The sequence below is a fragment of the Trametes versicolor genome (genome assembly GCF_000271585.1).
Source record: "Trametes versicolor FP-101664 SS1 unplaced genomic scaffold TRAVEscaffold_2, whole genome shotgun sequence".
Classification (NCBI taxonomy): Eukaryota; Fungi; Basidiomycota; class Agaricomycetes; order Polyporales; family Polyporaceae; genus Trametes; species Trametes versicolor.
In genome coordinates this window covers 2,323,918-2,346,859 of record NW_007360322.1, presented here as the reverse complement: position 1 = coordinate 2,346,859, position 22,942 = coordinate 2,323,918, and the positions used below count along the sequence as shown (strand labels likewise).

Here is a 22,942-nt window from a genome sequence, read left to right as displayed (position 1 = left end):
ACGCGTCGCGTTGCCACAGATCTAGGCCATGCACAAGGAGGGGAAGGCACTCACGTCCTGGGGTACTGGGGACTATAGCTAAGGTAGCGAGTCATTGCCTCCATGTCGCAGGGACTTATATATACCTTCTGGAGCTAGCCACGCTTGGTCCGTTCCTGCCGCTTATTATCCATGTTCCATGCAAATATGGACAATGAGATATCTGCCGCAGCCTCTTGGGCTCATCTATGCGAGCATGTCTGGGTAGGACAATGATAATTTGCGGCAACTTGTCTGTGAGTAATCTCTCTAGCCAAGAATTATGATGAGGCGGCCATGGCGCCACCACGATCCTACCTCGCGCACTGCGCGGTCGAACATACTATTCTTCGCCATACCAATGCAGTAGCTTCTGAGTCACAAGCACCCCAATGGTACCCGGACTTCCTTCGCCCTCGAGTCCCAGGGCTAAACCGTCGTCTATTGTGCAAGACCGCATGGACGACAGCCCTTTGTCTGATCCGACGCGGCACAGGCAAAATGCTATATGTATCCCCCGCAGCGCGCTTTGCTCGGCATTATGGTTGGACTATAAGTAGTAGTCGGTAAGTGGTGGACATCCCTCATCTCGCTTCTTCCCGTCTTACCCCAACCACCACGACTCACGCTGCAGCGAGTCGATTTCCGTATTTCAAGTCACTCAGCCAGTCATAATGACCTCGGGGAGCACCGTACGTTGAACGATGTTCCTGTCCTCCATCGTCCGTCACTTTGCATACTCACACGCAATCTAGGTCCCGTTGAAGAGGAACCTGTCCTCCACGTCCGATAGCGACCGTGCTGAGTCTGGCAGAGTAAACCCTCCGCACGAGCCTCTTACGCCACCCGCCAGCTCTCCTCCGAGAGAGCCTCCCAGCGTTTCGCAAGAGGTCGGACCTGAAGTTGCCCGCCATGTCTACCTGGAGTGTGCACAAAAGGCCCATCCCGATATCACGCCGATGGACGACTTCGAGATCCTCATGTTGGGAGGAAGCGATCTGAAGGGCTGCACCACCGTGGCCGAGAAGCGTGGCTGGCTGGCGGCCAGGCGCACGGCATTGGCGGAGGCGCTTGGTTCCGCAGAAGCGGTCCTACAGGGAGCCAAGCAGATGTTGGATCGCACTATCGAGACCTCCGGGGTACGTCAGATCTACCACGACAACTTTTTGCACGCAAGCTCATGTCGCATTGTAGCGCAAGCCTGATCCTGGGGACCCCAACGTCTACATGCTCCCCATCCACGGTAGCGACTATACCATGCGGATGTGGCCGGGTTCCTTCGCGAGGTCGGAGCATTGTCTGGATTTCATCGAGACTAAGACGGGGAAGGCTATCAACGCGCCGGACGATTATTCGATCTGGTTCATGCCAGACCCGTCCGCTCCCTGGCTTCAGGGCGCCGGTCCCGTCGAGCTCGTCTCACTCGAGCGCTCTTTCGGTATGCAGCCTGCGGATATTCCCGAGGGCGAGGAGAAGTACGTGTTGAGGGACGGGATGACGTGCATGCTCACCCGACCTGGGGCGCGTGCAGCCATCTTCACCGTACCGCTGCGACACCGGCCGCATACACCGTATCGCAACCTCGACTTTATCACGCCAACTCGGGGGCACTGATCATACTCGAATGCATCGCCTTCTCCCTGACCGTCTCTTACTCATGCGCAGTCCAGGCTGTCTAGCACGTTTTGTATCGTAATCTCCAAACGAATTGTCGTATCTTCTTGCACGAAGTTGAACTTCAGTGGCTCGGGGGTGATTGCAGTGGCTCGGGGGTGATCATGATTGCAGTGGCTCGCGCAGTGCCTGTATCCTGGGTCTGCTCTCACGACTGTAGCGAGCCCTCTGGCTGTGCCGATGGTTTCGCTCGGACAGTGAAATCAACTACATAGAGCGATGTGCTAGCGATAAACACAGTTAGGTGACATTTCATAGTTGTTTCGAATGCAACTGGTAAGATTGAGGGCTATTACACCTCCTTGGGAAAGTCAAGGATGTCAATCTCACAGTCGGCGGCGGGCGACGGATTCAACTTGCGCTTCGGGACAGTGAACATCACGTTCTTCTTTCCAGGACGCTTGAGTAGACAAGTCTGCCCATCGCGAAGAACCCACTTCTCTTCGCCCTGAAGGATCTTGTCTTGCGCGATGTGGAAGTTCCGCTCCAGCGAATGGAGACGACCGGACGGCATGCCAAGCCACGTCGCATCGGCACTAGGGACGACCCAGAGCTCGAAATCGAACGGGGAGTTGACGGCTTCCTGGGTCTCCGTGTCCACGAAGTCCATGCAATACTCGTGAACGTATGGGTTGCCGGGCCATAGTCGAATGGAGTATCTGCTTCCCGGGATAGGACGGGTGTGAACGAGGTCGCGGCCGGGGCGTGGCTTGCGCTGACGGCAGATATATGAGCTCGCACGATGGCAGATATATGAGCTCGCAATATACAACATACCCCTGTGATGCCTACGACCATATCTAGCGCTTTTTTCGTGTTCGCAAAAACTTTCTCCCGAGAGCCTAACAACTTCATAGAGACTCGCAGCTGTTCGTCCGCCCACGCGAAAATCTCTGTGGGCGTTCCCTCGCGCCTGTTCGACCCGAGGATCGACAAGTCGTAGTCATGGCGTGGTTCCATTCCCGGATACGTCTTGTTGAAGAACTCCACATACACGTCGCGAGCGAGCCCCGTTTGACCAGTAAAATGCGCGGCAGAGGATTTGGCTAATGCCGACGATGGCGTTGCAGTTGCGGTCGGCGGGAGAGACTGGGAGGGGGCTGAAGCAGTTTCCGAAACTCGAGTGGGAGACTTTGTCTTCGAGGAGCGGGCTCTCGCAGTCGTTGCAGATTTCTCGTACGGCTGTTTGAGCCGCATCGTCTTCGAGCAGTTGAATTAAGAACATTGGTCAATTATGGAATGGGTAGGAGCTATGTCGCCGGTCGGCGCACCTTGCGAGTGGATCTGGTCTGCATGGCCAGTGCTAAGACGACTTATTCGCAAAATTCGTACTCTCGGTGTTCGTAGGGGAATAACAGGGGCGATGTCAAGGTCTGAGAGATCGGTCAAGCAACAGGATGATGGTCTTATAACTGCCGACGATAGCAATCTGAATTCGCCCCATTGTTCCTAAAAGCCGAGCACTGAATAGGACTAGGGCTGCTTGCCACGTTAGCGCACTCAGGTCTGAAGCACTGTGCTACGCACCACCACATCGACAAGCTGAAGGGTCCATTGGTAGGAGCCACCGCTAACGCTACATACCGAATTGTCACTAAACACCGACGATATACTTAGGAGAAGAGAGGACTTGGCAAGGGTCAGCATGGGCCAGGCTGAGGCAACTTGCAGGCTTCCAATGCACGTGCTACGAGACGCCCACTTCGGACGGCTAAATTAGTGCAAATCCGGTGGCGGCCCTCATTACAGCTCGAGGATCATACACCCTATGGTTCCTGCGCCAATGGCGCATTGCAAATATCGTTTGTAGAGTAGACGATGCTCGCAATTATGGCCACAGAGGCTCCTTGGTCGTCGAAGTTGATGCATACAATAGTGAGATCTGATGCCTTGATGCAACTTTGGGCGCAGTGACTGCCATAACCCATCTCTCTTCCCGCCACCAACGCCAACGTTCGCTATTCTCCCGTTTGTCTACCTGCAACGATCCTTAACATCTGCTCTACTACTTACCAGGCTTATCCCGAACAACTTGATCATCCGCGCGTCGATTGGAGGCGCCGTGATTGTCGCAGACGCCGTGACTGTGGAAGCCCTCCCGCTCTTGCCCTCGACCTAGTCCTCGACGCCTTGCCCCCGCTTCGCTCCTCGACACGGACCTCATGGGCGGGACAGCCGGTCCACGCAAGGGTGTCTGGGAACCCCTCCCACTCATTATTTACGGCTACGCAGTCCATCCTCTATCTCCGGTGAACCGCAGGGACACGAAGCTCTCCAGCCGCACGCACATCTCGACATTTACGGACGCCTCTGGAGATGAACACCTCGTCCACAGGGACGTGGTATCACTGGAGGTAGGGGACAACGTGTACGCGTTCGAAAAGTACACCCCGAGGGATAAGGAAGTCGAAGGCGTATGGTATCGAGGGTGAGTGTTATGTTTCCTGGCGCGGCACAGCTGTCCAACAGAGCATAGATATGTCGTATGCACCTCACGGCGCCCCCAAGTGAACTGGTCGCTGTCCTCAGACGCATCTACCTCCAATGCCAAACCCACAGCTCGCGCCGACGAGCTGCAGCAAGTCTTCATAGGCATATTCCCTGCGTCCCACATTTTCGTGCGCGACGAAGTGTCAGACGCCGAGGGCCGCCTTACGGAACTCTTCAATGCGCTCAACAGTGGAGGGGCAGATGGACGGACTTCAGAGGAGGTCTTCGCGAGCTGGAACAAGTCTATGCGAGAGATGGATCCCCCGCGAGAGGAGGACGAGGATAACGACGCAGCCACGCGGAAATCCTTCAAGCTGACCCCACCCCCGGACCAGGCACCGTCAACAAGAGCTCGCCTGCCGGTATACCCAGCGAGTATCCGCTCCGCGTCGCCCACCGAATCGCAGTTCAACAAGCCCCTCCCCCCACGTCCTACGCTCACGTCCGGCGATGACACACTCTCCGGGGCTGCACAGCCTATCATCGACGAAATAGCATCTGCCCTCCGCGAATGGCACGCGCTCATGTTCCAGTACCTTGCTCAACGCGATTACCGCCTCTTCCACATTGTACGCGAGTACATCGAGGTTCTACACCTTGGTAGGCGGCAACTGCTATCACAAACGCTCAGCTCCGAGGAGACCGTCAATCTGCGACGAGAATGCGTCGCCCGGTTGGTCTCCGGCAATCTCCTGCAGGGTCTCGACGTGATCGTTCGTCATCCAACGTGGGGAGGTTTGGTGAACGTAGACGTCGAGGGTGAGATTGACCCGCGTAGCTGGATGAGCGCGGTGCGTATGTATGCTCTGCAGGCGGCGTTGGCCCACATGGACGTCTCCCCTCCTCCTAACCATCCGTACAAGATTCCCCATTACGGCGGTTCGATCGACTACACAGCCGCGCCGACACCAGTCCCGCTCTCCGCATCCGTTCACTCCGCATTCCCAGACTTGCCACGACCTCGCGGCCATTCCCGTCTCATCGGATCCCTTTCACCTTCTGCTCCCACTCCTCAAAGGGCGAAGTTTTACCATGTCTTCTTCGACCTGCGCGCGTTTGTCGCGTCCCCATGCGCTCCCGGCGAGACAGCAGAGCTCTACTTCTCGCTATTCAACAAGGCAGATGGCCGCTTCGTCTCCGAGGATTTCTGTGCCGTCCTCAACCATAACGGCGTACTCGCACGAGATCCATCTGCGCGGATTCGTACGTTATTCACAGATCTCGTGCAGGCAGACGCCCAGGACCCCATATACCTTGTCTGCAAGATTGTGCGCAACGGGTCGCTCAAGATGGGTAACAACATGGGACCAATTTCCGAGTTTTCGGGAGCGCCGACCATAGGGTCGAGCAACTACGCCAGCTCAGCGCTCTCGAGCGAATCCTTCTCGCGCAACAGCTCCTCGTACGCGTCGCAACAGTTCCGCAGGCCCTTTGGGTGTGCCGTCCTGGAGCTCACACAGCTGAGCGCGATGGCCGCCGAACAAGCGGAAGTCTCGTCAACCAGAGAGCACACGATGCCGATCTACGTGCCGACAAACGAGACGACGTTCTCCTGGCTCCACCAGGACATCCTGAATCACAATGTCCGGGAGTATGAGAAGTCTCCGAGGTATGTCGATTTCACATGCTCGTGTTAGCTTGTCTGACGACATATTAGGGCTGAAATGCTGGCCGTCTCCATCAAGATTTTCTATGGCGACGCAGAGACCATCGTCCGCGAAAACTCCTCGTTGCTCCAGGACACCCCACTGAGCCTCCGCCTCGGGTTCCCTGATGTTGTCTTCCCTGGCGACGTCCGGAACGAGCTGTACATCAAGCTGTGGAGCGGAGACTTCTCCGGGTCTCAGAGCACGAACACGCGCCGCAATGTCGCGAACTTCGCGCGCGGTCAAGTCGGCTCGCTCACTGGGAACGTTCAGGTGACGATGGAGGTCAGGGACCAGGACGGCCGGACGATCGACCGGGTCATCACGCAGTGCAGCGGCGAACCCGAGGTGTCGCAATTCCACTCGATGGTGTTCCAGCGGACGACGCAGCCGCAGTACTGCGAGCTCGTGAAGATCAGGCTGCCGATGCAGGGCGCGCAGCAGTGGCATTTGTTCTTCACGTTTCGCCAGCGCAGTTCGCGGGAGCGCAACCGGGGCGTTGATTCTTCGGAGCGGCCGTTCGCGTTTGGGTATCTCCCGCTCTTCCCCGACGGGCGCGCGTTCCTCGAGGATGGGAGCCACACTCTGGTGCTCTACCGGGCGGACCGCATCGGCCAAGTCTCATCGGAGATGTATTTGAGTGCGGCTTCTTGGCAGCCTGCGAATCAGCGGCCTGAACAGGTCTACGTACCCACCGAGCTACAGAAAGTGGCCCCTCCACTGCGTGATAGCTTCGTCGTCCGGTCGTCGCTATGCTCTACGAAGTTCACGCAAAATTCTGTCCTGCTCAGTCTACTCAACTGGGAGCAGGTGACTGACAAGGAGCTGCTCTCGACCATCCTCAGCAAGTTCACCTTTGTCGGCGAAGTGGAAATCGTCAAGTTCCTCCGCGACATCTTCGATTCCCTCTTTGCGATCCTCGTGTCGTCGAATAACCAGTCAGGCGAGATGGATCACCTTGTGTTCAACGCGTTGGTCACTGTTCTGGGCATCGTTCAGGATCGCCGCTTCAGCAACTTCCAACCGGTGCTAGATGTGTACATCGACAGGCACTTCAACTGCGCGTCGGCGGCCTCGCACATGATCCACTCTATGAACCGACTCTTGCAGGACCCCACCGCGACCGACACCGCTTCGTCGCTACGCGCCGCGCTGAAAGTCTGGCACTACATCTTCAAGTTCATCGCCAGGTCGCGGGAGCTACAGAAGGCGAAGGAGCTCGCCGTTGGCGGTGGCGCCACCGCAGACCATCTCGAGGCGACTTTCAAGCGCGAGCTACGTGCCCACCTCTCGGAGGTCAACCGCATGATGTCTACAACCTCTCCTCCGTCTATCATCGGTACACAGACCATCGCGCTGCAGCACTTCACGTCGATCCTCCCGGAGCTGAGCAAGGTTTTCACAATCGCGGAGCTCGTGCCCATCGCCACCACCTTTGCGAACGCGATCGCGTCGACCAAGGGCAAGATCGTCATCTGGAAGCTCATCATGTATCTGCAAATCGTGAAGGGCTTCCTGTTCGACAACGCGCAGTCCCGCTCGTTGCTGGTCGAGGCCGTGGTCATCTGGATCAAGCCTCAGTTTGGCCGCTTTGACGAGTATACGCAGACGCAGGCTGGTGATACGGAGTCTACGAAGGACGCAGCGCGCGTCACTTGGCTGGAGAGCGTCCGTCTCTCGGTCACTGTAGTGGCTATCATGCTCGACAAGCTGCAGCAGTGTCTGGTCTATCCTGCAATTGCCTCTGATCGCAACGCGCTTAGGCAAGAGCAGTACAATATCGAGTATCTGCTGTCTCTTTTGCCCAGGTAAGCCATCTCAGATCGATGCTGTCGTTCGTTCTGACGTCGCTTTAGGCTCTTGGACTCGTATCAGGAATACCAGAACCCCGTCTCGCTGCGAGCAGTAGAGCGGAACCGTTCATCCACACCGATCACCAACAACTTCCCCGTAACCTTCCCCGAGTCATATCCATTCTCTCTCGCCACGCAGCTTCCGAAGACTGGCGGCATGTCGTCTGGCTCTCTCGATGTGAAACCCGAATTCAGCCCTGGCTTAGGCGAGGTCGCCATCGTCGTCTTGGTCATGATCTTGTCTTCCCCCAAGAAACACCTCATCAACTTCTTGGAGTCTATCTTGGAGATCGAGGGGCGAGACCGTCTTGCTGCACTCCTCTCGCAGTACTTCAGCGTCGCGGGGTCCATCCTGGACAACGAGGCGTTCTCGAAGAACTGGCTGAACGTGAACATTCTCGCACACCGTGTCCTGCTGAAGATGATTGATCCTGTGGCGACGATGTTCGAGCGGGAATTCGTGCCGGACGAATCGTCGGGTCAGCCGTTTGACACCAAACTCTGGCGGGACTGCTTCTGCGTCCTGCTCAAGCTATTGTCCTCGGAGCATCTCGTCATCGAGGAGTTCAGTCCTCAGGTAAGCTGAAGTGGGCGGATCATAGTACAGGGCTGACCTCGGCGATAGAAACGGCGAGCAGTGTGGCGACTTGCAGGGGATATCAGGGGTGAAGGTGCCACGCTTCTGCTTCGCCTGTGGAGTGCGTTGGGTTGGCCGGATGAGACAGCAACCGAAGAGATCGCATTGGCGAGGTACTCTGTACGTCGTATTTCTTGCATTTGCACCTCGACACCAGTCTCACTGCTTGTCAGAACTACCAAGCGGCGCTCAATCCGCTTGTTGGACACATCGTCAACTTGTGCCTCAGTCACCATGACCAGTTGCGGGAGAACGCCGTGCAAATCCTGTACTGCATGATCATCTCAGAGTACCACACCTCCCAGACGTTCGAGCATATCGAAAACGAGCTCGTCAGCAAGTTGGACGTGCTGTTCATGTCCGACAGCAAAGGCGACGACATCTCGCGGACCTTCTTCATCAGCCACCTACGACACCTGTTCGACTCGTCAGACGTAGACGAGGAGCTGCGGAACCGTGTAACGAGCTTCCTGGAATCTGTCAACGTCTTCCTCCAGCTTCTGCTGAGCGTGCGCGCTCTGCCGGAGGGCGAGGAGTTTGCGGATGATCGCGTCATGGCAACGGTGCGCCTATTGTGGCCTTTCCCGCATACACCCACACTGACATTGTCCCTCCACAGCTGCGTTTGATGAACTTCATAAGGCGGATTGGACGAGACGAGATTTACATCAAATACGTCCACCAGCTAGTCAACGTGAGAACAACTCTTCTTGGAGGCTTCTATTCAAGGCTGACAGACCGTGGTCCAGATGCACCTTCAATCTCAGAACTACGTAGAAGCGGCGTTGACACTGAAACTACACGCCGATCTCTACGAATGGGATTTGAATTCCTTCTTGCCGCCCATGGAGGATCTAGGATTGCCGCAACAGTCACAGTTCCATCGAAAAGAGACGCTGTGTCTGCTGATACTCGACTATCTAGGTAACTTACTTCCTTTCTGGGGGAGAACGCAGCTAATAGAAACGCTAATGCAGGGAAGGGGAAGGCATGGGAAACCGCGTATCAGATCTGCAAGGATCTCGAGAACAAGCACGCCGAAGTCACGTTCAATTAGTATGTTTCATTTCCGCTCTTGCTGGGACTGACGAGTTGACGATGAGTGATAGCACACGTCTCGCCGAGATCCTGCGGCACCGTGCAGCCCTGCTCGAGCATATCATCACCGACCAGCGATACTACTCTGACTACTTCCGCGTCGCCTTCTACGGCACCTTCCCCGATGCTATTCGGAACAAGCAATTCATCGTGCGAATTTTTTTCTGCTCGTCGGCGCCACACTCACTCACGTGGGACTGTCTACAGTACCGCGGCTACGAATGGGAGAAGTTCGGTGCGTTCTGCGAACGGATGCTCAACAAGCATCCGGGTGCGCAACTCCTCAAGACGATGGGCGATCCCCCTGTGGATATTCGCTTCGGCAACGATCAGTATATCCAGTGCACCGCTGTTACCCCGGAACCCCGCCGCGACATACCCATCTTCACCAACCCCGACGTACCCCCTCAAGTTCGGGCGTACTACGAACACAGGTATGCTCTCTGTTTATTATGCGTGTTGCTACCTTCTCACCGCCTTTGTAGCGACATCAACCTTTTCAGCTATTCCCGACCGATATCCAAGATGGCACCCGACGGCACGGAGGAGGTTTGGGTCGAAAAGACTTACCTCACAACCGAACAGTACTTCCCGACCGTCCTTCGTCGATCGGAAGTTGTTCACGTCCAAGTTCACTCTATTTCCCCTGTCGAGACGGCGCTGCTCGAAGTCGAGCAGCGTACACGCGAGTTGGCCGGTCTCAACCAGAAGTACTCGTCATTGGCTAAGACGGCCCAGCATGTCTCGACAAACGTCCTTGCTATGAGCCTGAACGCTGCCGTGGACGCCCCGCTCAACAGTGGAGTAGGCGCCTTCCGACAGGTCTTCCTCTCCCCCGACTATGCAGACAGGTTCCAAGATCGGGCTGAACAGGTCGAGAAACTGCGTGTTGCGATCGATGAGCAGGTGTGTGGATGGCATTACTGTCCTGACTGTAACAGTCATTAAATACTCCCGCCCTCAGGTTCGCATGATTGACAGCTGTCTCAAGCTGCACGGGCAGCTCTGTCCTCCGGAGATGCTGGCGTTCCATGCCACTCTGGAGAAGTTCTTCCGCAAGAACTTCGCAGAGGAGATTCAGCGTCTATCCGTCGACTACTCACCAGAGCCTCGCGCCCTGGATGCGATCCCCACTTCGGCTCGCCTGCCTCCCACTGCGGCGATGCCGTCGCCCAACTACGCGAATCTGTACGTCTCCGATCTACCTCAGAGTGCCGCCGTACTGATATGTGCACCCACAGCCGCCAGCCGCTCGCTGTCGGGCCCATCCACGTCGGTGGGGTCACCCCATCGACGTCCACCTCGCCCCTATCGCCGCGCTCACAGGAGAACGGTGCATACAGCGACGCGCCGTGGATGAAACAGACGCCGCTCCAGCGCCACCTCGCGCATCTCGCGCGGCACGGCTTCAACGGCGTGTCGTCCGGGCCTGGCGACAACGGCGCGAGCGACTCCTTCTCGGAGGAGTCCCCGCGCAACTCCGTCGTCACGGTCAGCAACGGCGCGCCCGCGCCCGTGCTGTCCGGCGCGGCGTCCATGACGGCGTCCACGCTCGGGAGCATGGGGTCCATCAAGGGGCGCTTCTCAAAATTCGGCAGCCTCAGCTTCGGGCGGCGGGAGGGGTGATCGTGCGCCAGTGGGGCGCGCCGCGCTGCGCTTCTGCTGCGTGGTCCGATCGGTCCGGGGACGGGGATGGAGACGGTCTTCTTGCAATTGGATTGATTCCCCTGCGCGCGCGCGATCTATCGTATACCATCGTTTGCTTTCTTTGTCGACCGTCTGCCCGCTGCTGCATGTATCTGGATCTTTGTTGTCTAATGTTGTACAGTGTAGCTATTCGCGCATAATATCATTGCTTCTATATACAGCCACTGTTCGGACGGCCGCAATTTGAACATATAAAGTTGGTGCGGCGCAGGTGGGCTTAATGTTAGATTGTGGACTAGCGCGTCGATCCCCCGTGTGGCACCCGGACGCTGGGCAGCGGCCCACAAACCTAAAGCGACTGCCACCGCGTATCGATCTCAAAGATCCGGCGCCCCGCGGAGGCACACAGCGTGCCGAGCGCACGGAGGGAACAGGTAGTGAACAAGACAGAAGTATATTGCATTATGAGCATAGTACAAGCCCGCGCAAAGGCGAGCGACAACTGTGTGTAAGATATACGGGAGACGAAGACTAGTAGAACATAAATATCAGGTGGCTCCTAAGATGTCAGAGGTATAATGATAGCCAGGCGACCAGGGAGGGGAGACTCGGCGGGCGCGGCGCATGATGAGGGAGGAGGGGGAATGACGACCGGGTGTCTAAGGCTACATGTACAGAACCGAGACCGAGAATTGCGTGTAGACGAATAGAGATGCAGGAGAAGCAGTGTTGAGGGGAGGCGTATGTGCAAAGAAGCGGCGGCAGACATGTATAGTGTACGGGGTCACCGCTGTTTTACAGGTAGGCGTGAGCGTCGTGGAGGTCCGGACCAGGCGATATCTTCAGGCCGTGGGTGTGATAGTCTACGTCGTATGCGCCAGGCCCCATCGCGTAGACGTTACCCCCATATGCCTCGTGATCCATCAGAGACGACTGATACAGCGAGTGCGAGGGCTCGATGTACTGCTCGGCCGTTGAGGGGTACTGGAGGGACATCGATGAGCCACCCGAGAGGTGGGGCGAGTCGTGGGGCGTGGAGATCAGCGGGGAGGGCGTCGGAGTCGTGGTATGTGATGGGAGAAGGACGTCGTAGGCCCCCGCGGATGATAGAGAGGTAGCGGTGACGTAGGAGCTGTCGAGAGCGTCGAGGGAGCCCGAGATGTACTGCGTCCGCGGGTAGTTGGGAGGGTGGAAGGAGAAGTACGACTGGTCCGTGGGCGGCGGCGACGGGTGGCCCGGCTGGGGTGACGAGGACTGGGAGTACGGCGTGGCGAGGGAGGACTGCGACATGTCGGGAGACATGGTCATGGGGGTGGTCGATGCCTCCGAGGAAGAGCCATCAGCGTCCTGCTTCTTTGCCGCCGGGTAGAGCGTCTGCAAGATCACGGTCAGCGGGAGCGCACAAGGCGCCAGAGAAGAAGCGAATGATGCGCACGTATTTCGAAATGATCTTGTCGAGTGCCTGGGGAAGCACCGCCCAGTCAAACACCTTCACGTCCTTCTCAATGTTCCGGGGCTTCGGCGCAGGGAAGTCCATGATCTTCTGGAAGAACTCCTCCGTCCCCACCTTATTCTTCGACACCGTCTTCGGACGGAAGCCCTCGAGGTTCCGGCGGATCCGGTTCTTCTCTTCGATGTTGAAGATGTCGCCAACGAGACATTCAAGCAGGAAGATGATGTCAACGGACGTAATGCAGCACTTGGAGACGGGCGGATCGCCCGCACCCGTGGCATCCGCGGGGCGGTAGATGCACGACACGACGGTGTCCCCGTCGGCATACTCCGACGGGAGGATCGCCTCGCAAGTGACCCGTAGCACGCAGCCCTCCTGGACGCGAGAGAAGCGCACGAGGCGCCGGCCGATGCGCCTCTCCTCAGGATCCCAGTCGTGCGGATCGGCCACCGTGTCCAGAGGTGTCTCCAGCCGCAGGACAGCACGGAATGCGCTGTCGGCGTCGTCGTCATCGGAACCCGACCGCCGCGCGCGGATCAGGGACTGTTTCTTGAGCTGACCACGCGCTGATTGCGCGTCCTTCGAGGCCATCGTCGCGTTGAGAGCGCGTGCACGGGCGGTGCCACTGCCTGGCGTGGGGCGCGAGGACTTGCGCGTAGCAACCGGCGCCGCGGGGCCAACTGGACGGGCGTTTAGTGGACTGGGGGATGGAGATGCCGAAGCGAAGTTGTAGGTGTCCACGATCTCCTCCTTGCAGAGCATGGATGGGGACGCGGCGACGCCTGTAAGACATACGTTAACGGATCGGATCGTAGGAGGATAAAGGATGCCACATACGATGATGGGAATACGTGAATTTTCCAAAGGTGACCGAGTCGAGGGTCTCGTTGGTGCCGTTGAGGGCCTGGACCGTGAGTGGCACCACTGTCGAGGGCGATGATGGCCCCAAGGACGCAGTCTCGAGCTCTGGGATCATCGCCTCGAGCTCCCACTCGCCGAATCGACGGTCCTGAGCCTGCCGTACGGTGGTGCTGAGGGCGCGGTGGCCGACCACGATCCGAAGAAAGGTGGTATCGGCGCTGGGGAGATTGAAGTGGACGTTGACGATGATGGACGAGCCCGCAGGGCCCTCCGAGGGGGTGTAGCTGTATACGCGGAACATTTGGCCTGGCGAGAGAATGCACCTGCGCGTTCTTAAAGGCGCGGCACCGTAGGGCTCTGAGTGCGGGGATGCGCGTGAGCCGGTGGCCGAATGGGGTCTGAAACAGGAAAGAGGGCGTACCAGACATCATCGGGGACTTTGCGAGCACCTCCGCGGAATGTTGGCTAACGTGCTCCCCGGTGGAAAGAATGGAAGAGGGGCGGTTGTAGGAGCAGGAGGGTCCGTTGTAGAAGGTGTGCGGCGGACGTTGTTGACTTGATGCGAGCGCGGAGATCATCTTGGTAGAAGCTCGAAGAAGATGCGCGCCGATTGGCGTGTCGAAGAGAGTTGCAGGAATGATTGACACACGAGATGCGAGGTTGATTGAAGCGGAGGGAAGGATCGGGGACACCGAGAGGCGTGTCGAAGTAAGTGGGCGAAGAGGCGCGTGGGCGTGATGAGTGGCTGGGGAAGGGGCGCCGGGAAGCACTGAGGGGGGTCAAATAAGGCGCGCCGGACAAAAAGTCGGAGCTGATAATATACGAAAGAGGCAAGGCGGGGAGGAGGGAGCTGGCCAGGAGCGGAAGGTTGGAAATGGGGAGATGATGTATTGTTGGCGGCATGCTAAGCTGAAGGGCGAGATGATGATGAGCGGTACAAAGCCGGCGACGCGATCGACGATCGAACAGCAAGCTCGGGCGGTTGCGTGGCTGGTTTGGGCCCATCAACCAAGGCACCCAAAACACGCTGGAAACCTGCTGGAAAATATTTGGCCGCTGGCCGCTCGAGGCCGAATCAGCGCCTCCCGGAAGCATTTCATGCTGCTAAACTGTTTCCCTGCCCGACGGCTCCATTGCTGCCACGCAGCCTTCCCCGCATCGGGTGTGGGTAGGCGTATTTTTGGGGATTTGCTGGTTGGAGTGAGAGGGAAAGGGCCTCACGGGAAGGGCATCGTCCGCGGGGGGTCCGAGTGCGCAGCTCGAGGTGCAGCGCTGATTGGGCGGAAGGGATCAGCACAAGTCAGCGTGGCGAGATCCAGATCGCGAACAAGGTCCGAGCACGTGGCCCCCGCACATGCAGACGCCCATTGGGCGCCTCTGCCAGCGCTCATCGCCATCCGCTGGTGGTGGCACCTTGGGTGGCACACTCGTGCCCGGCCTGCCACTGGGTGAAGCGCGGGGCAGCGCGGTTGGGCTGTTCTCCCCTGGAGGGCGAGGCCTCGCGCTGCCCCTCTCCTCATCCACGGATCCTACGGCCATCGACCAATCCCGCGCACCCCTGTAAGTGCCATCTCCGACCCAGCCATCCGTCGGCATATGAACGTGGTGACGCCGTGCTGCAGTGCCATCAGTGGCTGATTGCCTACGGCCCATCCTGTGTCCCCCCGTCTGGACGATCACAGGAGCGCGACGCGGCGAGCGCAGCTCCGACGCGCCCCCTGCGGTCCGCCGTCCCGTGGCTCTGCACTTCGAAACACGCCGCCCACGGCCTCTTCTCCGCCGATCTCAGTTCACGGAGCACGATTGATTGGGTAATCGGTACGCCCCCGGTCCTATCGCCATCCATGCAAGGACCCGTACGGCGTGGGCCGTGCTGTCTGGCAAACATGCAGTATATTGGAGCCTGCGGGATACAAGGCGGAGAGAGGGGTGGCACTTGACAATAAAGTCATATCGATCGTGCCCCTAAGCCGTAGATGATAGCATCCATCTAGACCCCAGAATGTCAGATACGACGTACCGGATAGTACCCGATGGCCGTCGACGGCAGTCTCTTGCCCAGGAACTAGGCTACCGCCATTTGCACGCAACATGGTACGCGCCCCACTCCGAGGGAGAGTCCTCCCCAGGCTCTTTCCGCACGCGCACGGAAGGTGGCGTGTGCATCTCCACGGAGAGCACGCGTCCACACACAACGCATGGCTCGCTGAACAAGTTCTCATACGCACATAGCAAGCTCTGTTCAGCCGTTAGCGCAGGAAATATGACGATCCTACCGCTAAATACGTTGTACCAAATACTAAATAAAATACGACTTACCACGATCGCTTGTAACGGTGCCCAGGGCTCAGACTGCAGCACTCGCGCGAGCTGTTGGGAGAGCTGCCGATACACGGTGTAATCGGACTGCGAATGTGTTGCCTTCTAGAACACAAGAGGCTGTGAGCCGCCCCTTCATCGACCAATCAATTATGCCCGCACGTACCTGCTCGCGGGGACCAAATGCCGTCGCGCTCTCGACCACGAGTGCCTGTTCCTCTGTGGCGGACCGCTCTAGCGTGAGGTAGATCGCGACCACGTCCGGAATGACAAAACGTAGCACGACTGGGCAGGACAGCGGCCGGCCTTTCTTGGGCGCGATGACGTGCAATTTGCTGCGGCCGGTCTGGTTGTGCGCGCGGATGTACGCAGGCAGGCCGTCCAAGCCCACGGGCACCGTGCCCTCCTCGCCTTCCGGGAGGAACGCGTTGCTTTTCGGCCCTGTCGCGCGGTATGGCTGCGGCGAGTCAGGCGATGGCGGACGTCTACAGATAGGGACGGGACGCGTATGGAAGGAGAGGGGGCTCGCATTCAAAACGTTACGCGCAGCAGAACAAGACGGTCTGCACGTGCCTTCGTTTCAGATTTTCCCTGCGGACGTCGAGTCCTACCAGTTTGGGTTCCGCCGCCTCGCTCTTGCGTGCAGCCTTGAGTGCGTCCTGCACCTGCTCGGATCGGACGGACTGCGCGATCTCCTTCAGCTCCTTGAACTCGTACTCCAGGACCGAGGTCGGCGGTAGCATGTGTGATGCAGTGGCGGGAGGTCGCATCAGCAGCGCAGGGAAGTGCCGCAGAGTTTGCAGTCGACTGTTCAGGTTCGCGAGCGTGTCTATGTGGTTGCGCAGGGTCTGCAGGTCTGAGAGCGGCGGGTTGGTGGCGGAGGCGGTCATTATAGCGGTTTCGGGGACTACCGAGGGAGGCAAGGGTGGAGGTGGCATGGTGGTGGACGATGATGCCGACGTTGATGCGGCGGGATCGACAGCGGGGGTTGCGGACGCGGTGTTTGGGGTGGTGCTCATCGTGGTCGACATCGTGCGCGCGATGCCAGGAAGCGCCCATACGCGTCGGAGAGCCACGTTCAGGAACCTTGCCGATCGAAGATAGATCGGCGCGCGTCTAGACCCCCGATCGGGCGTTCTTCCCACCTTTCCGATTCACCTCCTCTCGGTTTTGGGGCTCGCACTCTCCTCCTCGGACTTCGAGAACGCGGTGAGTTATTGTTTTTATTTTGTGCGCATGGGCATATTTATTCAGGTGTTCCCTGCGCTTGTGTCAGGAGACCGCGAAGCGCCAGACTTTGGAGTGCTTACCTTCAAATACTACGAACCCAAGCTTCATATTGCTTCCCGCCTTATTATGTTTCTACAGTTCCTCCGGCAGAGAAACGGCACTGGTGGTTAAATAAGCTTACCGAGTAGATGCACTGCAAGAGTGTCCATCTCTTGAATGAAGGTGCTCTATCGGGATCGGGTAACCGTTCGTGACGCGAGATCCATTACCGTCCATGCTATTAAATCACTAATCTTACCTATTTGCAGAACTGGCCTATTTCGAGCTCTCCGGGCTTTAAATACACCGCTAGGGCGCTGCGCGCAGCCACATTCCGCCACGGTGCGGTCGGCATACACAGTAGCCAGGCTGTGTCAGCCGTCGAGGATTGCACCCGTGGTGCGGCTCGAGGCGGGTCAGACCGAGGACCCCTTCAATGCACTAAGCGGCCCATCCTGCTCCGTGGAATGCACGGAGTTCGAATGATCATGCAGTGTCTAGGGATGAGGCCGGCTGGGATCCGTTCTTCAGGATACTCTGTTGACAGCCCTGTCCCACAAGGTCGCCTGGGCTATTGTCATAATCACATTTACATAGCGGCTCGCTTCTAACTTACCTGTTTTCTACATCTTCACAGCGGTCGATCCTCTCCATTACCGGACTGAATTACGCCCGTCATTAACATCCACTTCCAAGAAACCCAATTAGTTGTGTGACCAACTTGCCGGCAACTGCCAAGCACCCTCGTTCCTGCGTTTACCCTGCTCAGTCACCTCAGGCCTCACGCGCCGCTGGGTGTAAGTATGATCATATGCACGATCGGTGCACCTGGCCCAGTGCCCACCATCCGGTCGCTCCCCTCCATCCCATCGGGGAGCTATCGGGCGAGATAACCACCAGCGAGGAGCCTTTCCCAAACGCTCTCGTAAGCCGCATGCTGAAAATATCCCGACTCCCTGAGCGCAGCCGCTGCCGCTGGAGGAGCATAGCGCACTCTACAATTTATCTGGGAAGCGCTCGGCTGTTTGCTCGTCTCCCGCCTCGGCCCGAGACGCTCAGACCCTTGATGGCGGGTGCGTTGAACCGCAGATGGCGCTCCGACCCGCCCAGTCGCCCCTCTCTTTCTTGATCCACACGCGCGGATTCGCTCGGGATTCGCGCTTCGCAATTGACGTCGCCATTGATATCGGATATCGCCTCACCATTGGGTCTAGCGCGGGGCGCCAGGCTGTGCGGCAATTCTACATATCATCAAAGGGACGCCCAGGCGCCGGCGGCCACGGCAGAACGGCCTGCAATCCTTCCACGAGACGGAGATGGCAGGCACAGTGGGGCACAGTGTGCACTCACTCGCAGCACGCGGAAAGTCTGACTGCGCGAGTCGACGAATCAAGCATCCAGGGGCCAGGGCACCCGTTGCCTGACGAGGCCCACGAATGGGCGCATCATTCTCGCAGCTCGCTCAACAGGCTCCAGGCACACATACAATGTCCGAGGCATCACCGTCGCAGGTGCTCAAGCTTCTCGCGAAACGAGCGCGCTACCCGGGCTGCCCGCAGGCGCACGTCGCAGCCCCTGCGCCCGCCCCAGCATCACCGTGCACCCAGAACCCATGTCGCGGAGGCCGCAGAGCCCAAACGTGCGAGGTATCCATCAACGAGATCAGCAACTCGCGGGCGGCCTCCCGCCGTTCCCTTGCGCGAGCACTCCAAAGCTGACGGCTGCGAGCCCGCTCACTGCTCGCCACGTGCAAGGCTTCACTTGATAATGATGATCGTCGATCTCCCCGCCGAGCGCGGGAGCGGTCGATGCGAGGTCCACGCATCATTTACGATTCGCGTCGCGCGTCCGAGGGGCAAGAGCAACGAAAATACAACGCATGGGGGCGGTGCGAAGATTGTCGCCAGGACCGGTGTGCGGCAGTGTACGGCGCGCGTGGCGAGTTATTTCAATTTGGGGGCGGGATACACCGACGCGGGGCCCTGGCTATAATTGCATAGCCCCGGCCTGTGCGGATCGCGTCGCGGTTTGTCAGTGCGGGTGCTGGAGAGGCATACATATCATGTGCTGTTGGTGACGCTTGGGGGCATATGCCGCACCGGGATCTTGCTCATCTGTCGGCCCCATCCCGGTCAGGAGAGACGGACGGCGTCTTGATTTTTGCGTGTGCGTGTGGAGACATCCCTCCGGAACGTTGAGGTCGTGCTTGACGAGCGTCTTCATGTCTCATCCTTGATACGCGCATGTATCACGAGTACGCACTCAAATGCTCTTAACCCGGTCGTCAAATTGAGGGTCGCAGAAGCACACAAAGACAAAGGTTTGACGATGAGAATCGAAATCATCAATAGAGTGAAGCGGTGCCGGTGCACGTTCCTGCAGATACGTTCAGTCAAGCGGATTTGTCCGGGCTCGAAAGGGAAGTAATACCGGCGGTGCACAGCTTGGTTTCATATGCAAATCATCCCCGCATGAAGATTGAACAGGACTATGGGCGCCGATTTGAGTTGAATCGTACCTATACACGGATGCCGTCAGTAAATCAACGACGTCCAAGAGGGCTGGACTGACTTGCATTCAGGACTGTACCCCTAGGCCAAGGAGACCCGCGAAGCCTGACTGGCCCTCGGAGTCAAAGCGGCCAAGCAGGAGATACACGCAAGGATCGCTGCGTTGAAAGGAGAAGATATGTATGTCCTGCAAACGACCGAGCAGCTCGCGCAACTGGATAACTGTAGGATCCGGGTGGGCAGGGCTATGAACGGTGGTCGGAAGCCCCGTGTCCGATGATAATTTCACCTCCTACCGACCGGTAAACTGAGTATCAGAACACATCCAAAACCATGAATGGCTGGCGCACCTTCACCGGGCCCGCCACAGTTTCGAACCCAAGCAAGGATAGCACGTCGAGCTCATGTCCTGGGCTATATTCGTCCGAGCCCAGCCAGACCGCCACATCCCCGTACTCATCCGTTTCGCTGGTGTGTCCGGCTAGAATGCTTCCGCATGCGAGGGAGGCGGCTGCGGCTGCGGCACTCCGCGTCAGTTGCCTGAGATAGTTTCTTGTGGACGGCGCGACTCCGTTGGCATCGATGGTCGATGAGAGCACGGCAAATGGCTCGCCGCTGTGGGGAGAGCCCTGCGATTCGGCGCTTGGTCCGCTTGTAGATATTGCACTGATTGTCGCGCGTACGGCCGCTACGTCTGCGGTTGAATTGCGCACCGACTCCTCGGAGGAAGAAGGCCCGTCTAAAAGGATCTGCATGGTACAAATAGTTTTGAGCGTCGCTGGTTGTTGGTGAGGTTGGTGACCGAGCTAAGGAACTTGCGTTAGTGATAGTTAGTCAACGTTTGTGCTCGTATAAAGTGGCACCCGGCGGCCCCCTACTGCCACGTTAGCTTCGAAGTACGACGACGTCATATCCTACGGTGCTGCACAATAAGTGTTCGTCCCGATGAGGAAGGTGAGTACCTTCGACCTTCGAAAAATGTAAACGTCGCGCAGTGAATATAGAGATTCGCCGTCGCTTCTTAAGACAGCCTCACTGGGCGCAGATGGCAGGTAACAACACATTGAAGGCATGAATAGGCGAAAAATACAGTAGCGAAATACAGGTTGAATCTTGATAATGCAAGGCCCCGGGCCATACCGAAATCAGTTGAACGACTGAAAAATAGCGGCCGTGTGAATATTCAATAGACATCAGAGATAAAGGCGGGCTGTCTTACAAGTTGTCCAAATATTGGCACGTTCCTAGACCCCGGCTTCTGCGAGTCCCTCATTCTATCCAACGGGTGTTCGTGTCAGCCTGGGTGATCTACAATGCATAACGGTTGAGAAGTCTAACCAGCGCAGCAGGCTCGCCCCAGAAGTCCTCGCCAGTGTAAGAGAACCAGTTGAAGTTTCCACTACACTCTACTGTGTCCGCCAGGCCACGTAGGAGCTCCATATACCGCGCTTCCCGCGGACCGAGGACGGCCCCGGTTGAATACATGCGGTAAGGGTTCAGAATCCCAACGCGCAGTCTGGCAAGGCGCTTCCCCATCGCCGTTCTGGCCGCCAAGCATCTCGCAATAGGCTCTACAACCTTCGTATCCTCGTCAATCGTTGTCGCGGCCACAGCGAGATCGGTCAGATTGGAGCACACAACAGCTGCACCTGGCTGTCTGGAAGCGAGTGCTTCCAAAAAGCTCAGCATGGTACGATCACTGGCCCAGGGAGCGACGGTGACGACGGCAAGGCGGCGGAGGAGCGGGAAGGCGCTCAGGAGGCGGGTCCAGTCGACGGCAGCCAGCTGTCCTGGGGTGATTCCGGATATCTTCAGCTCGACGAGGGGAGCGTCGCCGAAGATGGCCAACAGAGAGTTGCAAACGTTCACCAAGCCGCCGCGTGAGACGACCTGGAAGCTCGTCTGCCCACACTCTCCGCTGAAAACGTCCTCCAGGCCGTCGTACGAATCGCTGGAAAGCTCGACGTGGACTTTGTCGACGGACGACAGCAGGGGCAGCTTCGTCCTGACTTTGGGGAGGCAGGCGGCTAAAGTATCCCACGCCGGATCTAGGTCGACGTCGGCAAACTCGAAATCTCCGTCACGGTATTCGGCAAGCCTCGTAATGGATACGCTGGAGGTGTCCGGTATAGAGAGTGCGCTGAGGAATCGTGCGGTGTAAGGGCTGACATCCTCCAGCCTGAGTGAAGATAGTGTCGGGGCCAAGGCAACATGAGGAAGGGGATGCGACGCGTGCTTAATCCACGCCAGTATGGAGGGGTCATCGAAGCGATATCTGTTGAGCGTGAGGTGCTCCAAGGTTTTGCACTCCTTCAGAAAGTCGAGCAGCCGCGTAAGAGGCACACCATCGCAGATCGTGTCGCTCAGCCGCAGACTTTTCAACGACGGGGCGAGTGCTGACATGCTTTCCAAAGATACACTCCGCAAGCAGAGCCTTTCGAGGCGAGGAAACTGACCCTGTCGCGGCGCAAAGCGGAAGAGAGCCAGGCCTTCGTCTACATATTCGAAGGGGTCCGAGTGGGTGTCATCCTCGCCGTCGTCGACCATCTCCTCCGGGAGCACGGGTTCGTCGCAGTCGGCTTCCCAGCGGTATTTTCCAAACGACAACTCCAGATTGGTGAGGGCGGGCATGTTGCCAGTCTCCAGGAAGCTGCTGATCACGGCAGCCTGTGACCGAGGAAGCATGCAGCACTGGAACTTCCGCACGCGCGAGCGGTGCTTCTCTAGGTCGGCCAGGAAGGGCTCCATTTCGTGCGTTGCGGTGAACGACAGATCCAGAGAGGTCTCCGCGGAGCGCTCCAGAAAGAGCCGGAAGAAATCCGGGTGTCGCTTCGTCCCGACGTGGACCGTCCGCCAGAGGAGCGGTGTTGTGCAGGCGATCACGCGCCAGGCGTGACAGACGCTTACGAGCGAGAGCCATGAATCGAGCTGCTCCTCCGCCTCGAAAGGGGAGATGTAGTATTGGCCGTTCTGGACGGTGCGGAAGATGCGCACGAGGATCTCGAGCGGGAGGCGGTTGACGGGGACTGTTGAATTCAAGAGCAGGCGGACGCCGCGGATCCGGTCATCTAGCTCCTTCCGCTGGCTGAGGAGATCTGTGTGAACGGCTGCCAGGTGTGCGTGCGAGGAAGTGATGTTTGTTTGTCCTTGTGGGAGGGACCGGCGGTCACTGCCCGATGCGGGCATGTTGATCTGGAGAGCTGATTCAATGCTTGCCTTCCTGTTGTGCAGACGTGCGTGTTAGTCTCAATTGCACGAGTGGTCTCGAAACCTGACTCATGTGCTGGCAGCTCGATGCGTGTCGCAAAGAAACCTCGCGATTCGCATGGGTTTCGACAAACCCATGGAGTGTATTGAATAGAGTCTGACGGTACTATTAGTACTGCACTCACCACTGTTTTTCCTGAAGAGTTGAGAGAACCGTGGTGTTTCTAGTGAGTAGGGAAGTCTGCAGGAACAGGAGGGCG

General features: G+C 58.0%; 6 protein-coding genes across 6 annotated transcripts; 2 read left to right on the top strand and 4 right to left on the bottom strand.

The window, feature by feature from the left end:
- Positions 1–692: 692 nt before the first annotated feature.
- On the top strand, positions 693–1,794 carry TRAVEDRAFT_17592 (uncharacterized protein; the record flags this gene model as incomplete). The annotated part of the gene is made up of 4 exons (XM_008035284.1): positions 693–710; positions 774–1,157; positions 1,213–1,493; positions 1,689–1,794. 4 exons carry the CDS (start codon positions 693–695, stop codon positions 1,792–1,794), a joined length of 789 nt encoding a protein of 262 aa, XP_008033475.1.
- Positions 1,795–1,984: 190 nt separating this feature from the next.
- On the bottom strand, positions 1,985–2,987 carry TRAVEDRAFT_43442 (uncharacterized protein; the record flags this gene model as incomplete). The annotated part of the gene is made up of 3 exons (XM_008035654.1): positions 1,985–2,407; positions 2,470–2,892; positions 2,964–2,987. 3 exons carry the CDS (start codon positions 2,985–2,987, stop codon positions 1,985–1,987), a joined length of 870 nt encoding a protein of 289 aa, XP_008033845.1.
- Positions 2,988–3,719: 732 nt separating this feature from the next.
- Positions 3,720–11,285, top strand: TRAVEDRAFT_69252 (cytoplasmic protein). Its single transcript, XM_008036245.1, has 14 exons — positions 3,720–4,120; positions 4,169–5,791; positions 5,840–7,636; positions 7,685–8,258; positions 8,307–8,438; positions 8,492–8,881; positions 8,938–9,012; positions 9,068–9,242; positions 9,296–9,374; positions 9,428–9,566; positions 9,624–9,850; positions 9,902–10,322; positions 10,381–10,604; positions 10,658–11,285. Exons 1-14 carry the CDS (start codon positions 3,855–3,857, stop codon positions 11,040–11,042), a joined length of 6,507 nt encoding a protein of 2,168 aa, XP_008034436.1. The 5' UTR covers positions 3,720–3,854; the 3' UTR covers positions 11,043–11,285.
- A 573-nt stretch (positions 11,286–11,858) lies between these two features.
- On the bottom strand, positions 11,859–13,678 carry TRAVEDRAFT_17589 (uncharacterized protein; the record flags this gene model as incomplete). Its single annotated transcript, XM_008035283.1, has 3 exons — positions 11,859–12,437; positions 12,499–13,298; positions 13,354–13,678. 3 exons carry the CDS (start codon positions 13,676–13,678, stop codon positions 11,859–11,861), a joined length of 1,704 nt encoding a protein of 567 aa, XP_008033474.1.
- Positions 13,679–15,295: 1,617 nt separating this feature from the next.
- TRAVEDRAFT_62797 (uncharacterized protein) lies at positions 15,296–16,592 on the bottom strand. Its single transcript, XM_008036042.1, has 4 exons — positions 16,270–16,592; positions 15,863–16,181; positions 15,697–15,801; positions 15,296–15,615 (listed from the first exon to the last, which is right to left on the bottom strand). Exons 1-4 carry the CDS (start codon positions 16,584–16,586, stop codon positions 15,448–15,450), a joined length of 909 nt encoding a protein of 302 aa, XP_008034233.1. The 5' UTR covers positions 16,587–16,592; the 3' UTR covers positions 15,296–15,447.
- A 2,950-nt stretch (positions 16,593–19,542) lies between these two features.
- TRAVEDRAFT_69249 (uncharacterized protein) lies at positions 19,543–22,661 on the bottom strand (the record flags this gene model as incomplete). Its single annotated transcript, XM_008036244.1, has 3 exons — positions 19,543–19,767; positions 19,826–20,224; positions 20,814–22,661. 3 exons carry the CDS (start codon positions 22,659–22,661, stop codon positions 19,543–19,545), a joined length of 2,472 nt encoding a protein of 823 aa, XP_008034435.1.
- Positions 22,662–22,942: the final 281 nt, after the last annotated feature.

What these genes read in the sequence shown, in the direction of transcription:
- TRAVEDRAFT_69252 (XM_008036245.1), top strand. Translation starts at nt 3,855, where the DNA reads ATGGGCGGGACAGCCGGTCCACGCAAGGGTGTCTGGGAACCCCTCCCA. An exon ending in TCGCATTGGCGAGGTACTCT is followed by an intron (nt 8,439 to 8,491) that starts GTACGTCGTATT and finishes ACTGCTTGTCAG; the next exon opens with AACTACCAAGCGGCGCTCAA. An exon ending in GTGTTGCGATCGATGAGCAG is followed by an intron (nt 10,323 to 10,380) that starts GTGTGTGGATGG and finishes TCCCGCCCTCAG; the next exon opens with GTTCGCATGATTGACAGCTG.
- TRAVEDRAFT_62797 (XM_008036042.1), bottom strand. Translation starts at nt 16,586, where the DNA reads ATGACCGCCTCCGCCACCAACCCGCCGCTCTCAGACCTGCAGACCCTG. An exon ending in AGGGAAAATCTGAAACGAAG is followed by an intron (nt 16,182 to 16,269) that starts GCACGTGCAGAC and finishes CCCTATCTGTAG; the next exon opens with ACGTCCGCCATCGCCTGACT. An exon ending in CATTTGGTCCCCGCGAGCAG is followed by an intron (nt 15,802 to 15,862) that starts GTACGTGCGGGC and finishes CTTGTGTTCTAG; the next exon opens with AAGGCAACACATTCGCAGTC.